At 60.8% G+C, this 16,358-nt stretch overlaps 4 protein-coding genes across 4 annotated transcripts; 2 read left to right on the plus strand and 2 right to left on the minus strand.

The window, feature by feature from the left end:
* Positions 1 to 271: 271 nt before the first annotated feature.
* On the plus strand, positions 272 to 2,986 carry BXZ73DRAFT_102438 (amp dependent CoA ligase; the record flags this gene model as incomplete). Its single annotated transcript, XM_048015231.1, has 14 exons — positions 272 to 454; positions 715 to 769; positions 830 to 844; positions 899 to 925; positions 981 to 999; positions 1,052 to 1,081; positions 1,140 to 1,582; positions 1,643 to 1,657; positions 1,711 to 1,757; positions 1,816 to 1,895; positions 1,950 to 1,983; positions 2,044 to 2,500; positions 2,554 to 2,741; positions 2,801 to 2,986. 14 exons carry the CDS (start codon positions 272 to 274, stop codon positions 2,984 to 2,986), a joined length of 1,779 nt encoding a protein of 592 aa, XP_047876735.1.
* Positions 2,987 to 3,196: 210 nt separating this feature from the next.
* On the plus strand, positions 3,197 to 5,976 carry BXZ73DRAFT_78392 (uncharacterized protein; the record flags this gene model as incomplete). The annotated part of the gene is made up of 3 exons (XM_048022873.1): positions 3,197 to 4,022; positions 4,077 to 4,490; positions 4,538 to 5,976. 3 exons carry the CDS (start codon positions 3,197 to 3,199, stop codon positions 5,974 to 5,976), a joined length of 2,679 nt encoding a protein of 892 aa, XP_047876736.1.
* An 821-nt stretch (positions 5,977 to 6,797) lies between these two features.
* BXZ73DRAFT_48547 (uncharacterized protein) lies at positions 6,798 to 8,093 on the minus strand (the record flags this gene model as incomplete). Its single annotated transcript, XM_048020078.1, has 2 exons — positions 6,798 to 7,061; positions 7,152 to 8,093. Coding segments are annotated over 2 exons (1,206 nt in total), but the record flags the coding sequence as incomplete, so codon positions are not given.
* A 5,479-nt stretch (positions 8,094 to 13,572) lies between these two features.
* On the minus strand, positions 13,573 to 14,737 carry BXZ73DRAFT_78394 (uncharacterized protein; the record flags this gene model as incomplete). Its single annotated transcript, XM_048022874.1, has 3 exons — positions 13,573 to 13,682; positions 13,916 to 13,974; positions 14,025 to 14,737. 3 exons carry the CDS (start codon positions 14,735 to 14,737, stop codon positions 13,573 to 13,575), a joined length of 882 nt encoding a protein of 293 aa, XP_047876738.1.
* Between the last annotated feature and the right edge of the window lie 1,621 nt (positions 14,738 to 16,358).

A 16,358-nucleotide genomic window follows, 5' to 3' on the forward strand; every position in this document is an offset into this window, starting at 1 on the left:
GGCACAAGTTGAAGCTGAGAGCTCGGCCAAGGGAGTGTCGGCCGCGCTAAAGCAGATCACCAGACGGAATTTGGGCTGCAGCGTGGGGTCGTGATGCTTGTACGCGATGTGACCCACCGTCTGACCGGCCGGCTTTCCTAGCTGCCGTCCCGACGACCTGTCGGTGCCCTAAAAGCCATCCGTAAGTCGCGCCGGCCTACACCCGACTTGGGCCCCCCCGCTCCCGCTTGACACTGTTCCTCTTCGACACGCACCTCGCTCTCCAGCAACCATGGCCAGCGCAGACATCCCGACGGTGTACGGCTCCGAGCCGCTGACTTACATCCCAGACCACCTCACCATCCCCCAGTTCTTCCTCGACAGTGTCCACCCTCTCAATGGCGAGGCCCGCCAGCGCCGCAACGCGACCTGGTTCATCGAAGATCACACCGGGCGGGAATACCACGGAGACAAGGTACGTGCCTAAACTTCTTCGGACGCGTGGGCGGGGTTGTTCTGGAAGCAGGGCAGCGAGTTGCTCTAAGGGCAGACATGAGAGGGGAGAACAAGCTGTCATCTTTACTCCAACGAATCCCGAACCAGGCCTGGCCCCGCACACTGCCTAGAATCAGATCAGACACTCGCTGACGAACAACACCCTATCTTCCCTCTTCCTACCACTATCTTACTTTCTACACTCTCGCTCGATGCGCGCACCTCTGACCTGCGACGTAGGTGCGCGCTCGCGTATGGGCCCTCGCGAACGCGATGCACATTCGCTGGAACTTTGGTGAGCGAGTTTCCTATGCTGCTCACGAGGCGTCTCGCTCATCGAGAATCTCGGCGTAAGGGGATGGGGATGTTGGTATGTATTTCTAGTGTATTTGGGGAGAGAAGGCAAGCTTAAGCTGAAGGACAGTGTGTATCTACGGTCCCAACCACGTTGGTGAGTACATATATGCGCACATAGTGACCACGGTTTGTTCATCCCATATCTTCAGACTACCCAATTGTTATGTGGTACGCCAGCTCCTCATTGTAAACTACTTTCAAAGCTCTGACACTCGCGCAGGGCTGCGTTGCGGGTCGGTGGCATCATGACGTACGTCCCTATCCCTTCTTCCTGCGTCCTCCCACCAACATCATGTCTCCGCTGCCAGCGGCGCGAACCCCTCATACACCGTCGACGAGCTCGTCTACCAGCTCCAGACTGCAAAGGCGACCACATTGGTCCTGCACCCGGACTCGCTTGAGGTTGGCCTGGCCGCCGCGCGCAAGGCAGGCATTCGCGACGACCGCATCGTCCTCTTCGAGCCTGTTGCCGCGGACAACGGCGCGCACGCGTCGCTCGACGATCTCATCCACGAGGGCCTCTCGCATCCACAGCGCTTCGTGGAGCCGCAGCTCAAGCCTGGGGAGGCGAAGACGAGGCTCGCGCTGCTGTTCTTCTCGAGCGGGACGACGGGGAGGCCGAAGGCGGTGATGATTCCGCATTACGCGGTTATCGCGAATTGCGTGCAGATCAAGCAGTTTGTGGAGAAAGAGGACAAGAAGCGACCGTTCGAGAAGAAGCTGCATCGGGCGGGAGACATTGGCTTGGGAGGTGAGCATGGCTAATTTGTGGAGTGCGTGCTGTTGTCTAATCAAGCGGTCTGTCTCACAGTCCTCCCGTTTTACCGTGAGTTTCTATCTGTTGCGTTTGATTGCCTCGAGCTTGACGCCCCTGTGCAGACATCTTTGGTGCCGTCGTCAGCTTGCATTACTACACATGGGTTGGGGTATGTCGACCAGTCGCTTCGGTGTGGAGCGTGACATGCTCAACGCATGCATATCCAGATCACCCTTTCCGTCGTCACGAAGTTCAACTTTGAGAACATGTTGAAGAGCATTCAGAAGTACAAAGTTGGGCACCTCGCGTACGTTTACAACAAGGCACCGTGTTACTTCATCGCACTTACCGTTACTCATAGCATCGTGCCGCCCATGATCGTGCTTCTCTGCAAGGTCAGTCTACGACAGCTGTGAGGCTGTATCCGCGTTCGCTGACACGTTCTAACCACACAGCACCCACTTGTGAAGAACTACGATCTCAGCTCCATCAAGGCCGTGACCTCCGGTGCTGCCCCTCTCTCGGCTGAGCTCACGAACCAGCTCGTCGGTGTCCTCCCCGGCGCGCACATCGGCCAAGGCTATGGGATGACGGAGACCTGCACCGTGCTCTCGCATCCGACGGTTTCCGTGCGTGTTGGCACCCCCGGTTCTTCTGGTTCCCTTGTCCCCGGCACGGCCGTCAGGATACGGAAGGCGGACGGCCAAGGATGGGCAGGCATCGGGGAGACTGGAGAGCTGGTCGTGACGGGCCCGAGCATGGCATTGGGGTACTTGGATAACGAGAAGGCGACCAAGGAGACGTTCATCGACGGGTGGGTGTACACCGGCGACGAGGGGTACGTGACCGCGGACGGGGAGGTGTACATCGTGGACCGGATCAAAGAGCTTATCAAGGTGAAGGGCCTGCAAGGTGCGCTTCCTCGCCTCCTGCTCGAGCAGTGTCATTGACGCGGTCGACTGCAGTCGCACCTGCAGAACTCGAAGGCCATCTCCTCGGCCACCCCGACGTTGCGGACGTGTGCGTGATCGGCGCGCCGGACGAGTATAGCGGGGAGCTGCCATTCGCGTTCGTGGTCCTCAACGCCAACGTCGCGCCGAAGGCCAAGGCGGACCCGCGCGAAGCGGAGCGTTTCAAAGAGAGCGTTAAGAAGGTTCGTCAGCTCATCCCCCCCATGCTGCTCACATTGTTCATGTTCTCCCTTATCCGCAGCACGTCGCGGACCACAAGACACAGTTCAAGTGGCTGGCTGGCGTCGAGCTTGTCGACGCGGTTCCTAAGAACCCGTCGGGAAAGCTCCTCCGCCGCGTCCTCCGCGACCAGCTCAAGGGGCTCATGGCGTCCGGTGCGGTTAAGCTCGTCGATCCGAGCGCAAAGAAGGCCCGGGCGAAGCTGTAGATGGAGACGTAGATACCTGCCCGTCATGTATACCTCCATACTCGACTGTAGTCTCTTCTGGGACTATGAGATTAATGACTGACGCCTTATATACTGTTTTCTCTTGAATAACAAGACGTTGCATACTCGGGTGTATCGAGTCCAGATCGTGTTGTCCAGGAAGCGCCCGGCATCGGGCGACGCTTGCTCTTGACCGTCATCTCTTCTCAAATGGCTTCCACATCTGCGTCTCGTCTGCCTCCCGAGCTCCATCACATCATCATCGACAATCTCAGACACCCCTCTATCGACCAACCCGGGTTAGAGCTCACCACCCTCGAACTCACTCGCTGCCGCCTCTGCCTCCGCACCCTCGCTACATCCGCCCGTGTCTCACACTGGTGGGCAGCAGGCGCACGCAAGCACCTCTTCCGCACGCTTCATATCATAGACCTCTCTTCGTTCTCAACCCTCCTTTTGCTTCTCGATGCCAACCCTGCACTCTCAGACGCCGTGCGCGTGGTGCAAATTGTCCCGGAGCAGTGTGTCGGACCGGAGGCATCAAGATGGAAAAACATACAAGCGGCCGCGGCAGACGTGCTCCTTCCACGGTTCTCCAAGCTCCAGGAATGGTGGATCTCGGGCATGTCGCATTTAAACGACGATAACCCAGACATACACGAGGTCTTTTCGTCACACGGCTTTGACAAGGTCGATTCCACAAGCATCAGCACGCTTTGTGTCCACAAATTCTGGTTCCCCGACATCACCCAGTTTGCGAATATGCTTCGCTCGCTCCCCGCGCTCCGCCGGTTGACATGCGACGATGTGTGGTATACGGAGGATTCCTCCCTCCCAGGCGGGACGTGTGTTTTGCCACTTGAGGTCCTGGAGGCAAGCATCGTTATTCAGCTTGCAGTGGTTCCAAGCCGCTCATCCGTGGACTGGCTTACGCAGGTGCAGCGATTCAGCGGCGTCGTCACGAAGTTCTTGCTTGATGCTAGCGCCGATACGCTTCACACCCTGGTATTAGACATTGGCGAGTACCCACACAGCGGTGAGTGTATTTGCATGGTTACGTCTATGGCGGGAGTGACGAGTTTACCTCTAGAGGCTGCTCTCCACCTGGTAACCACCAGGTTCGCGCAGCTCAACTCCGTTACAATTCGGGTCGGCTTCAACAGGTGGTTCAGGTCACTCGAGCATATGCTGGACTCTTTCCTTGACGCCGCAGAATGCAGCATCCTGCGCGCTGCTACACTCAAGACGGTCAAGGTGGATTGGATTGGCACGCCACTGTTTCTTACGGTTAGAGACGGTATTTCTTTCAGGATCGTGTTCGCCAATGACCTTCAACGGGTGGAGCGTGCCCTCAGTACCGTTTGCCTGCATACAGCCGTTGAGATGGTCTTTGGGGACGTCACGTCGCAAGCGCTTCAGGACGAAGGCCGTCTGTCACTTCCTCTGGTTTTCCCTGAGCTGCATCGGTCCGAGAACTTCCACTTCTTCTTTCCCTATGCTCAAGGTGTGTTTTTATCTGTGCTCCATGGAGGCGTCTGACATGCCCCTCAGCTGCATACACTAGCCACTTCAACGAGATCGCTCGGATCGCCATATCTGCGCACGGCAAATACGTCGCTACTGCGGCCGCCAAGGGACCCGATCCCCAAGTCGTGGTGTGGGATGTCCACACCGGCCACCCGATCGCGCATTGGGGACCTTGGACCCACGACAACACCCCCAATCAGTCCCTACAATCCACAATATTGACATTCTCACCCACGAACGACGACTACCTGGCGATTCTGGATCGCTTCCACCAGCCAGCGGTCTGGGATCTCGGCGCCCGATCCAGTTTGAATAGCATATTCAACAGGGACCTCCCTGGCTCTCTCGGCGACATGGTTGTCTCGAGTCCAACGCCTCTAGATCGAGACAACCACCGGCAGCTGAACGAATTCTACGCCATCTTCTGGACCGGGGATGGTACCACCCTCCTACTTTTCGACAGGGAGCTCGCCGCCATCATCTATGCCTACCCTCGTGACTTCTACACGCTGTACGAGGAAGTGGCCACACCAGACATCTACTTCGAGAAGGCAGGGGGCTACTACTCGCACCGCGTCGCGACGTCCCCAGATGGAGGCTGGCTCGCCGTTCCCGCGGGCGCGCCCCCTTCTGTGGGGGGCGGTCTGTGCATGCTGTTCGACCCGCACGCGCCGGACGCGCACTCACTGGCGTGCGCACACGAGGACGCACACGTGCGCACCGCCCCGGGCGAAGAGCGGTGGGACCCCAGCTCGCGCGCGATCGGCCCCCGCGCGCGGCGTGGAGCGGACGGAGGGGACGGGTTCGTGTGCGTGGACGCGCGCGGCGCGCTCTTCGCGCACGAGCCCGCGCGCACCCGGGTGGCGGCGCTGCTGCAGCACCTCCCGCGTCCCGGCGAAGGGTCCGAACACCTCCGGTCGGCGCCCCCGCAGGCGGAGTGGAGGATCGGGCGCGCCCAGTTCGTGACGCGGACCACCGGGGACGCACAGACGATGCGCATTTGCTGGACTTGGGAGACGCGGATTGACGCGGAGGACGCCGACACGACGGATGACGACGTGGGCCTTTCGCTGTTTGTGTACGTCGCCGACGTCGCGGAAAATCGCGACGAGGAGCCTGGCCTTCGCTGCGCCATTCGCCACGCGCCGGCTGACATGGGACCGGGCGCGGCTCGCGACGCGAAGCCGTTTTTCGTCGCGAGCCGCGACGGGCGGTACATTGCGACTGCCGTGCCGAGAGACTGCTCGGTGAAGCTCTGGTGCACAGACGACGGAGGGTGCATCGCCGAGCATATCAACTTCGACGAGATGCCGTCGACCTGCGCCTTCTCAGACGACGGGGAGCTGCTTGTGGTTGGAGCGCTGGAGGGCGGAATACGGATTCACCAAGTGCGGGGGATGGTGAACGGAAGCGTGAATCTGGGTCCTTCATATACCTCCTACGGACATACCCACTCAGCGTAGTATACCCGCCTTCATGCCATGGGTTCAAGGTTCGGATGACGCTTTGGGCTGGCACGTAACGAGCGTCGTCCCAGCGACGAAACGCCCACCATCCCCGGCACACAATACCTGAAGGCTTGATGGTTTCTTGAGCAAACACACCGTGCAGCGAGGCGGCATCAGTGAATATTAAGATCTCAGACGCTCCAAGACCAGAGCAGCCGGGGCCCCGACGGCGGAAGCCTACAAGGATAACAGGGAGCGGATAAGTAGTACGGGCGACAGGATACAAGGGCTGGGAGCGCGAGGTCGTCGTGACGGTCCAGGACCAATGTGGGGACACACAACAGAGAGTGAGCAAAGTAAATATGCGACGTGACGTGGGCGGGCGGGGAGAGCATGCGTGAGTGTTATGATATACGGGGTATGTGCGATGGGAGGGTGCATTTGGGACGGGATGGATGGATGAGGGTGGCTCGGACGGCGCGGCCGTGCGGCCGTACGGGAGGGAATGCGCACCCGCCACCGCGGACGGCGAGGTGCGAGTACGGGTGCGGTAGGGTACCGGGTGACGATGAGGTCAGTATATAGGGTACGTATGGAAAGGGACGGGAAATTCTAAACGAACGTGTGAGCATCTCGATGCAATGGTGGAGACGGACGATTGAGATACGTCGTGTAGACCGGCTGTATAGTAGCGATTATGTGTGAGATGAGGGATGCGAGCGTAGGCGGCGACAGTGCGCCAATAAATAGGTGTTAAATGGAGAATATCTGCAAGTGAAGTGAGAACCAGCAACACACCCCCGACGGCACGCGCAAAGAGCACTCACTTTAGCGGGCTACGACGACCCCGTCGACTTGAACGTCTTCTGGTGGTTCGGCGTGATGATGTCCGAGTTCCTCCGCGTCAGCGCCGGGCTGACGGGGCTCCGCGCCCCGTGGATGGCAGACATCGACTGCCGCCGGCTCGGGCCCAAATTCTGGATCTTGAGCTCCTCGAGCGAGATCCCAAGCATCTCGCACAGCTCCCGCTGCGCCTGCACCATCGCCCGCAGCTCCGACGACGGCGAGTCCGCGTGCGACCACAGCCGCATGCGCTCCGACTCCCCGAACCCCCCGAACCCGAACATGTCGTCCGCCGGGCGGCGCGGCGCCATGAACGAACCCGTGCCCGTGCTGCTCCCCGACGCGACGTACATCAGGTCCCGCCGCTGCGGGATCGGCGGCACGGGCGGGATCTCCTCGTCGCCGTTGGGCCCGCCCCAGGCGCCGGGCGAGGCGACGCCCGAGTACCGGTGGTTGGACGACGTCGAGGAGCGGTGGGAGCGGCGGTGCATTGAGCGCAGGCCGGCCTTGCTCGCGCGCTGCGAGTTCTTGCGCGCGACCGTGACGCGCGACGAGCGGCGGGAGGGCGTCGTGATCGAGTCCTTGTCGTCCTTCGGCCGGCTCGAGCCGGGCTCGGACAGCACGCGCTCCGTGTAGTCGTCGAACTCCTGCGCGACCTCCTGCGCCTCGCGCCACGCCTCGTCGCGCTCCGCCTCGAGCGTCGCGACCTGCTCGCGCAGGCGCTGCACCTCTCCGACCTGCTTGAGGAACGACGAGTTCAGCTTGCGGAGCGCCATCGCGAGCGCGGACCGCTCGTGGACGTCGCGGAGGTGGTACAACTGCGCGAGCTGGTCGGTGACCATGTAGAGCTCCTCCGAGATGAAGTCGAGGTTCTCCGTGAGGTCGCTGAGCTCCTCGAGCGCGCGCGCCGCTTCTGCCGGGTCGCCGCGTTCCGTCAGGTGCCCGACGGTCGTGAAGAGCGTGTTCCGCTTGCGCACACCGAGCTTGTAGCGCGTCTTGAGCTCTGCGATGTGCGCCTCCGTACGCTCGATCTCCGCCGGCAGCTCCTCCTCCAGCGCCTCCAGGGGCAGGATGCGGATCATCGACGCGTCCGCGGACGTGCGGATCGCGGTCGAGACAATGTGCTGCAGCTGCTGCGACGTGAGGGTCCACTGCGCGGCCTCCATTGTCAGGCCGCGCCATGCGACGCGCTGCGTTTGGAACTTCGGCGCGGCGTGCATCACCGTCGACCCCTTGCGCCCTATGCTCGGTCCCACGCCGCCCAAAGACGACACGGAGCCGGCGCGGATACGCGCGGCGGCAGGTCCGTAGCTCGGTTTGCGGGGCCCAGCGGGGAGTGGGGGGCGCGAGCGTGCGATGCGCCTACTTGGTGTGCCATCGGGGGTCCCGCTCGAGTGGCGAGATGGGGTGTTCGGAGTGTAATCGGGTGTGCCGACGCGAGCGGGAGCGGACCGCACAGGATGGGACGATGGGGAACTGGACACTCGCTGCTGGTGCTGAGACGCGGATCCAAGGGAGGATGACGAGGCGGCAGGGGGGGTGATGCGCCCGAGGTCGTCTGCGTACGGCGGTGGAGGGTTCTCGATGCTGATGGCGGAATTGTGGGCGTCGAGGCGCGAGCGGCTGGGCTGGGGTGACGACGGAGCGGACGAGTTCGGCGGGGTGGGGAACGGCGACAACGAACGGCTCTGCGGTGCGGAAGATTGCGCGACCGCCGGCTGCAGCAGGAGCGCAGCCGGGACGTTTCCTGACGAGCGGCGAGAGGGCTCTGCAGGGACTGGGCTCGTGCGAGCGGGGAGCATGAGCGGAGCGATCGGAGGCGGGTCGAAGGTCGCGGGATATGACGGCGGTGGAGACGCCAAAGGCTCATCAGGGTTCGTGACGGATCGCATCCTACGATGGCTCGTCGCTTCTGCGGCCTTGCGTTCCGCGGAACTGGCGGTGGAACCGTTCGCCTGAGAGTGAGCTTCGGAACTCAGACCGGAGGGCGAGTTGTGGCTGCTACCATCGCGAGAATGCGGCTTCTGTTGGGCCAGCGATCCGGACCGTTGCCTGGGTCCCAACGGACCCGCGAACGGCTGAGGGGCCACAAGCGGTGCCGGTTGCGGTGGCTGCATCTGTGTCGCGAACGTCGTGTACATCGTCCCGCTGGTGGGCGGTTCTGGCAGTGTCGAGTAGGTCGATACCGCGCGCGAGGCCGCCTGCTCTTCGATCGCCGTCAACCGCTTCAGCGCGGGTGATGGCAGCGGAGCGTCGCCAGTCTGCATAGTCGCGGCTTGAGGGCTCCCGGGCACGGATCCCGATCCGTTATTCATGACGCTGTCCCCAGTGAGAGGCGGCGTGGGTGGCACGCGAGACGAGCGCGAGGGGCTCGGCTTCGAGTACACGCTCCCGGACAGTCTTGACGGCGGCGCGCCGCGGCGGACGAGGTCCATGACCCCCAGCGCACGCGTAGCCACGCTTCCGCGAGGGGGACGCACGGTCGCGGTCGAGTCGGCCCGTGCGACGCCCGCAGGGGTCGGGAAGCCGGCAGACCACGGGGAGAACGCGTTCGGCGTCTCGGGGAACGTTTGGCGGTCCGTCGAAAACATCGACTCCCCACTCGAGCTATGGCTCGGCGTCGGCATCGAGCCGCTGTCTTCTGATCGTCGACCGAGAGGGAGCGGGGGAGGCGGTCCTGTCGCCCGCGCGATCTGCACCGGGAAGCTGTCGAGCAAGTCGGGAGATTCCATGGGGGTGTCGGCGGTCGCGCCGAAGCGCGCCGAAGTGGGTGTGCTTGCGTTGGGTAGGGGTGATGGCGCCACAATAACTGATGCAGGACGCTCGCCGATGGGGAGGAGGACGGCGGGACGGTTGGGTGTCGATGTAGGTCCGCGCGGTCCACCTGTCTCGGAGAGACCGCGGGCAGCCGTGTGGCGACCGTTCTGCATAGAGAACGCGCCTGATGAGCGCATCGTGCCGGGCATCGCGCCGTTGGGTGCAAGGGAGCGAGCGTCCTTGGGTGGAAGAGCGTTGGATGGTCTCCGTGCGTTCGCCGGTTCAGTCGCTGCGCGTGGGTGATGGGAGGCGTCGGTGACCAGCGAGGACGAGCTTGTGTTGGCGTCCATGCTGCTCAAGCTGCGCTGGCTAACGGACGGAAGCGAGCGATTTGAGCCGTTCACCGAGGTGATGTTGGGGTGACCCAGGAACACCGGCGTGTTTGGTACGGAGGGTGCCGGCGACGACGCTTCAGAGATCGGTGAGATAGGAGGTTGGCTCATTATCGTGTCTCTGAGCCTGCCAGTGCTTCGCGATCGCTTCAGCTCCGGTGGAGGAGACAGCTGGTTGTTGTTGTTCCCGTTTTCCTCCAGCACCAGAGTGACCGAATTCCGCTTGCTCAACGGAGAACCGTCGATACCCGACGGCAATCGAGGCACAGGAGGAATCGATGTTGGCCGGCCATGAATGGGAGAACCGTCGCTTGCCCGACGTTCACGCAGATGTGGGGAGAAATTGAGTGGATGCTCACCCCGCGGCAGCGTTGCCGAATCCTGCCGCGTCATCCCCGACTTGTACTTCGACGCCCTTGACTCGTTGAGGGTGAAAGATGACGATACCAGCGCACGCGCCAGACTCGTCCCCGATATCGCGGACGACATCAAGTCTTCCGTGATGGCTGACGTCGGACTGGGTGGACTGGTGCCTTTCGTGGGGAGCGGGGGCGGGACGTCTGCGCTTAGATTCCCGTTGTCGGAGGCAGACCGATGCACTCCAATCTTGGAGCTAGTGACATTGTTAGGTATCTTGATGGGGGAAGGGGTAGGTTTCCGCGAATGAATTGCGCTCTGTGGACAACACACAAGTCAGAAATGGTATCTCGAGCAAGACCGTCAAATCCTTGTATACGTCGCATTTGCGAAGCACGCGCAGATCCCGAGAAAACGCAGAAGTTGCTGCAATACAAGCAGTTCCCACGGATGGAAGTCGAAAGTTGCTCAGTGGGGTGTGCTTCCACACATCCACCGTCCAAGAGCATCGCTTGCGCAGGCTTAAGAGCGGGGCGCCCGCGTGGGTCGCCGTGATAGCTATGAAGAGCACGCCGTCTCTCATCAGCAAGACGGGATGCTCTCAAAGCAGCTCTCACAGCTGAGACACCAAACACAGTGATGAACAACGCATTGCCGAGCGACCCAGAACAGCAAAAGCGCCCGAGGAGACCGAGAGGTCGGAGGTTTTCGAAGCTCGGTCCAGAGAAAGTCCGCGACGAGGACGGGGACATGCATGTACTCACATTGTCGTGTCCATCGTCGAACGAGCCTCTCGAGCGATAGACGGACGTATTGACGTATAAATGATTGTGCTGAGGGCAGAGGACCACTTAGCCGGCAACGTCGGGCGCATACAAGGACACCACCACGCACCTCAATCGTCTCCTGGCTGTCCCTCCCAGCATCCTCCGGACTACCCCGTCCTCTCGTCGATGGGCCGGGCACTTCCGGCAGGGCGCGCCCGCCGGGCAGCGATACGTTTCGCGTCGGCGGGGTGATCGTGCCCGCAATGGCCGCGATGCTCGGCGGGAGCCATTCGGAGAGCGAGGAGCTGTCGTCGCCAAAGTCGAGCGAGAGCTGGGGCGAGGCCGCGGAGGACGGAGCGGGCGTCGCCGCGGGAGCGTCGGAGCTGTGCGACGGGCGCGGGCGGTCGGGGACCGTCGCGCCGAAGGGGCCTTTCTCGTTGATCTCTACGATCTCTGGGGAGACGAACGAGGCGGGCGAGGGCGGGGAGGCGGGGCGGCGGATGCCGGCAGCGATGGTCGAGAACTTTTTCGTCTGCTTGTTCGTCGTCGCCTTCGTGCGGTTAAAGACGTTCGTGAACATTAGGGCGGCAGCCAAGCGGGCGCATGCGACGGAGGGAGGGGAGGGGGCGCGTCGGGCGAGGACGGCGCGTGCGGCGGTGGAGGAGGAGGGCGAGGAGGAGAGCGGAGGGAGGGAGGAAATAGTATGACGGTGGTCATGGCCATCAGCGCGACCATCATCGCTGGCGTCTGCGCCGCCTCCGCGTCCGCTGTTGGCGTCCTGCCCATATCGGGGCATTACGGCATCCCGCCATGGGCGACGAGCGTGCGAGGCTCCGCATCCCCGCCGCCGCCTTTCTCAGCGAGTGTGCCGTGCACAACGTCCGCGAGCAGGACGGCGAGAGGCATCGTGCCGATGCCAGCATCAAACGCAGACCCCCCGGAGCCGTATACAGCTAAGGTCATCTCGGTTATTGGGCGTGTTTTGCAGTGCTTGGCTCAGTTAGCTGGTTCAGGTAGAATTCGTACCCAAGCAGATCCCAGTCCCCGGTAAGTACTCCCGGGACATGCCCAGAAGAGTGTCGAATGTACTAGTACCATGTGTGATGTTTCGAAACACGCCTGACCTCAAGCAGCTGCAACTGAGCAGCTGTCTCCGTTCTGCGCGTCTCGCCATGTGTGCCCTGCCTCAGGTCGCCAGCTCGCGCACGAGGTTCCCAACAACTGTTGACACGGACGTCAGGCGGTGTGCGCGCCGCCCGCCTTCCACGCCTTGCAGCTTGTTGCTACGTCCTTCAAGTACACAAGTAACCCCTGCTTCGTTCGACGCCCTCGTGCGCTCGAGCCGCGACCGCTTCTCGACGCCCAGGAGACGGACCTCGCCGACGGCCCCGCGTCCGTTCCCTTGCTCCCGCCCACTTGGCATTCCGCCATCGCTGCATCACGCGCGAACCGCCTCGGCCCTCTTCATCGTCGTGTCGAGTTCCGCCCAAGCCCGCGCCCAGCTGCCGATTGGTTCGTTGGCGTGCCGGACCCGCTTTTCGCACGGGGATCTGCAAACGAGTTCCCCTCGGTCTCGATGGGATCACGGCCGCTCCATCGGGCCGGTCTGGCTTCCCGCTTTCCTCTCCCTCTCTCCGGCTGCGCAGATGCGCTTCGTGACCTTCTGCCCTTCCTAGTTCCCTGCACTAACAAGGTTGGCCGAGTGAGACCGTGTACTATCTGTATACAATCGCCACCGGAGCGAGACGAGCGAGACGAGAACGCACCTGTACACCAACCTGACGCCGAGGCATCATACATGCCACGCCCGCTTATCCAGTGCCTAGCGATAGCGGGCGCTGCGCCGTTCCAGGACGCACATCGTACAGGTGTGTGCTGATTTTTGACACTCGACGGGATGTGTAAAAGTGGAGAAGCCTGATATCGGACGATGTATTGCCAGGAAGTACCGAACCGAAGACCACCGAAGACCTACAAAACGACAAGTTCCCCTGTACTATGTCCTGACCGCCACGCTGGTTCCGTCTGCGCATCAGGTCATCTCACGCGCGTAAAATCATGAATATCATCCTGTGCGTGATACGGGGTCGCATGACCCGGAGACCACCGGGTCAAAGACAAATCGTGTTCCTATCACGGCATGAACCTACAAGGTGTTGTAAGTGTCATGCGAGAAGCGATGCAGACATAAAGAAAGAGTGTTCAGATGAAGCGAGCTAATCTACCAAAGTAGACCGCCCGAAGGTAGCTGAGATAGGTTTCTGCAACGCAAGGGAACACCTTGCTAAAGCCAAATGCCTCAAACATCATAACGAAGATTGGGGGAAAGTGCGACCCGAGAGATACCCGCAACTCACCTGGACAGGATGCGACGTCAGGATCATGGCCACTACTAGTCGCACATATACACGCGCAAAGGGCATGTGCTCCGACGACGACGTGTTGACACTTGATGGTCGTATGCAACGATCGGGTGATGTCGGGGTGATCGTTCGCTAGTCGTCCTCTATTCGTTGTCGCTTGGAGGGGATCTCGGCCGCCTCGTCGTCCGAGTCTGACAGTGATATGCTACGTTTCCGTGAGGCTCGCCTCCCTTTACCTATACCTGAAATATAGTAGTAAGTCGCATGCGGGGTCAAGACAAAGGCCACGGGCAGCATACGATTTTGTCGGACAGGCTTCTGGAGGTACCGAGATGGGAGGGCCAGTAGATTATCATCATGCTTACGCAGAGCCATAGAAAGACTCCGCTGGATCGCGTTGGTATGCGATACACGATGAAGAGCTGAGAGGAGAACCTTATCAGGGCGTGTTGCGAGTGAACATGATCCAGCTCACCATTGGATGTCGCAGGTCCGTAGAGATTCGACATGCGAGCGCGTACAGCTTCAGTAAGCCTGGATAGAAGTCAGTATGTTAACACCACGCTACAGCTCAGAACACAAACCTCGCTGACACGGCACCGTTGGTGGAAGCGACATCGATCACGGTCTCCCAGTTCATCGGGCGAATGCGATTCTGCAAGCTTTTCTCTGCGATGGGGACGTGGGCGGACAGCAAGCCTAGAATACGAGTCAAGACGGCAGCTGCGTCGACGGTGAGGGCTTGCAGGCCGGCCTGAGACAAGGTAGGATAATCGTCGTCCGGGAGAGGTATGTCGTCCAGTGTGGGGGAAGCGTTCTCGTCGATGTCAGCGGCGGGGGCGGTCGATGAGGTATGTGAAGTTGTAGGAGAGTGGGAAGACTTCAGAACTTGCTCGACCGCATGCTTGACTTCGTCGATGAGGCCCCATTCAGGAACGTGGACGTCGCCGGCGAGGAGAGGCCATCGTGTCCAGAGGTCTCTTTCCTTGCTTTTGCCTTTGGCTGAAGGAGGGCGTGACCGACTGCGAGAGCGAGACTGGGAACGAGATGGTGCAGGGGATGGTAAATCTGTAACATGTTGCGAAGTCGACTCGGTGGGAGGGGGTCCTGGGTGCGCGCTGTCATCATCGCTCAAAGGTGCATCGTCGGCGTCCGGGGGCTGAGACGATTGATCCGGAGGTGGTCGTAATAGCTGAGAGGTCAAGTCGAGGGTGTCGCTGGTCCGCAAGGCGCGCAGGAGCGCAGAGTACTCGGAGAGCTCGGCATGGAGGACAGCAGGGACATGTCGTTTTGACATGCGCGTGGACGTGTCATGGTGTGTGTTGGCGCCTGGGAGGCGGGAAGAGCCGTGAGAGTGTTACATCAGCAGAACTGTACAGCACCTCAGCCATCCATAACCCGCGCCCCTCGCAGTGGCGCTTCCCCAAACCACTCCATTATCACACGAGTACGTCCCCATTGCGCCTTCGTTCCCGGTCTCGAGCTCACCTAATCGCACAGAATGAGAGAGAAGTGGAAGAAAAAGAGGTCTCGGAGACTCCGTCGCAAGCGCAGAAAGATGCGGGCTCGTTCCAGTGCGTTTCCCTTTCTCCTCTCGCCCCGAGCTCGGTCTCTGATCTCCACTTTCGCAGAGTAACCGCCAACACGGCTTCCAGGTTCGCAAAATAAGAACGTCATGCCACTCCATGTGGAGGTGCGATATGGACGAGTATGCCACTCTCTCCGATGTTTTGTGGAGGGTCATGTCACCGAGTCGCTTCGCCCCTGCGTTGCGCGCCTCCGGTCCGGGGAGTGTGGTGTCTCGGCTCTAGTCAAAGTCAAAACGTCGAGGCAGCTGTGGGGCATTGTATCACTATCTCATGCATGCTACTCGTATTGCAATTGTACTCGTCGATTCTCCTTTATTGTGTGCGTCTCCCTTCGCTCAGCGCTCCAAGATCGACCGGTAGTGTCCGATCTTGCCTTTCGTCCACCTGTACAGTTGCTACGCATATGCGCTCGAGTTGTGCACAGGAAGTGAGAGCCTCTGGCCGGTGTATGCCTCTTCAGCGGGCGCCTAGTGGCTAGCCGTTGGCGACTGGAAGGTGCACCACACCACCTTACGATAGTACACCATGCAATCATCCACCTTGTTTCTGCGTCACGCTTGGTGATCTCGCTGCTTGGTAACCCTGGCCGGGCCCTGCGGGAGACTTTTTAGCGACACAACCACAAGTGTGGTGGTTGAACCAGCGAAATTTCACCGGGGATGATTGGAATCCTCGGAATTTGCATGTGGTTCTATTTACGGACTAGACGTCGTACGTATAGCAGAAAACTCAACTTGTCAGCACCGCACAAGCATGAATTCCGCCAGCGCTGCTCGCAGACTCGTTCACGCACGAGTACCGCGGGTTTATGCTTTTTCATTTGCTAATGTGTGAGCATAGGTATGACGAGAGCACGTGGAGACAATGGGAAACGACATCATCCACATACACTGGAGGATCCGCGACACTGGGGGTGTATATTGCACGAACCGACAGTGCGTACAACGTTGTACGTGCCCCATCTGACAGCGGCGAACGTTAGTGGCAACAACTGGCGCAGCAGCGTCCAGGAGAAAAAAGGGGGGTAAGAGTGGAACACACGAAAGATGTTGCACAGGAGAGCGGATCTGAAACACGCGTACAGATGAGCACACGCAGCGTCATCCGCATGACGATGCCGACGGACTCACCTGCAGTCACAGCAGGACGTGAGGCCTCCTGGCGTCCACGTTCGTCAGAAGCCTGTTGAACGAGTCCCTGATTCCCTGGATCCCAGTCTCGACCGCGAGCTTGTTGGTGGCGTTGTCCCGGCTCGGATGATAGAGCCACACTGTCACCGCGCCCTGCCTGTCAGAGGGTGGCCAGCCGATGAAGATCCTGAACGAGATG

The sequence above is a fragment of the Epithele typhae genome (assembly GCF_022376455.1).
Source record: "Epithele typhae strain CBS 203.58 chromosome Unknown BXZ73scaffold_32, whole genome shotgun sequence".
In the NCBI taxonomy this organism is placed as follows: Eukaryota; Fungi; Basidiomycota; class Agaricomycetes; order Polyporales; family Epitheliaceae; genus Epithele; species Epithele typhae.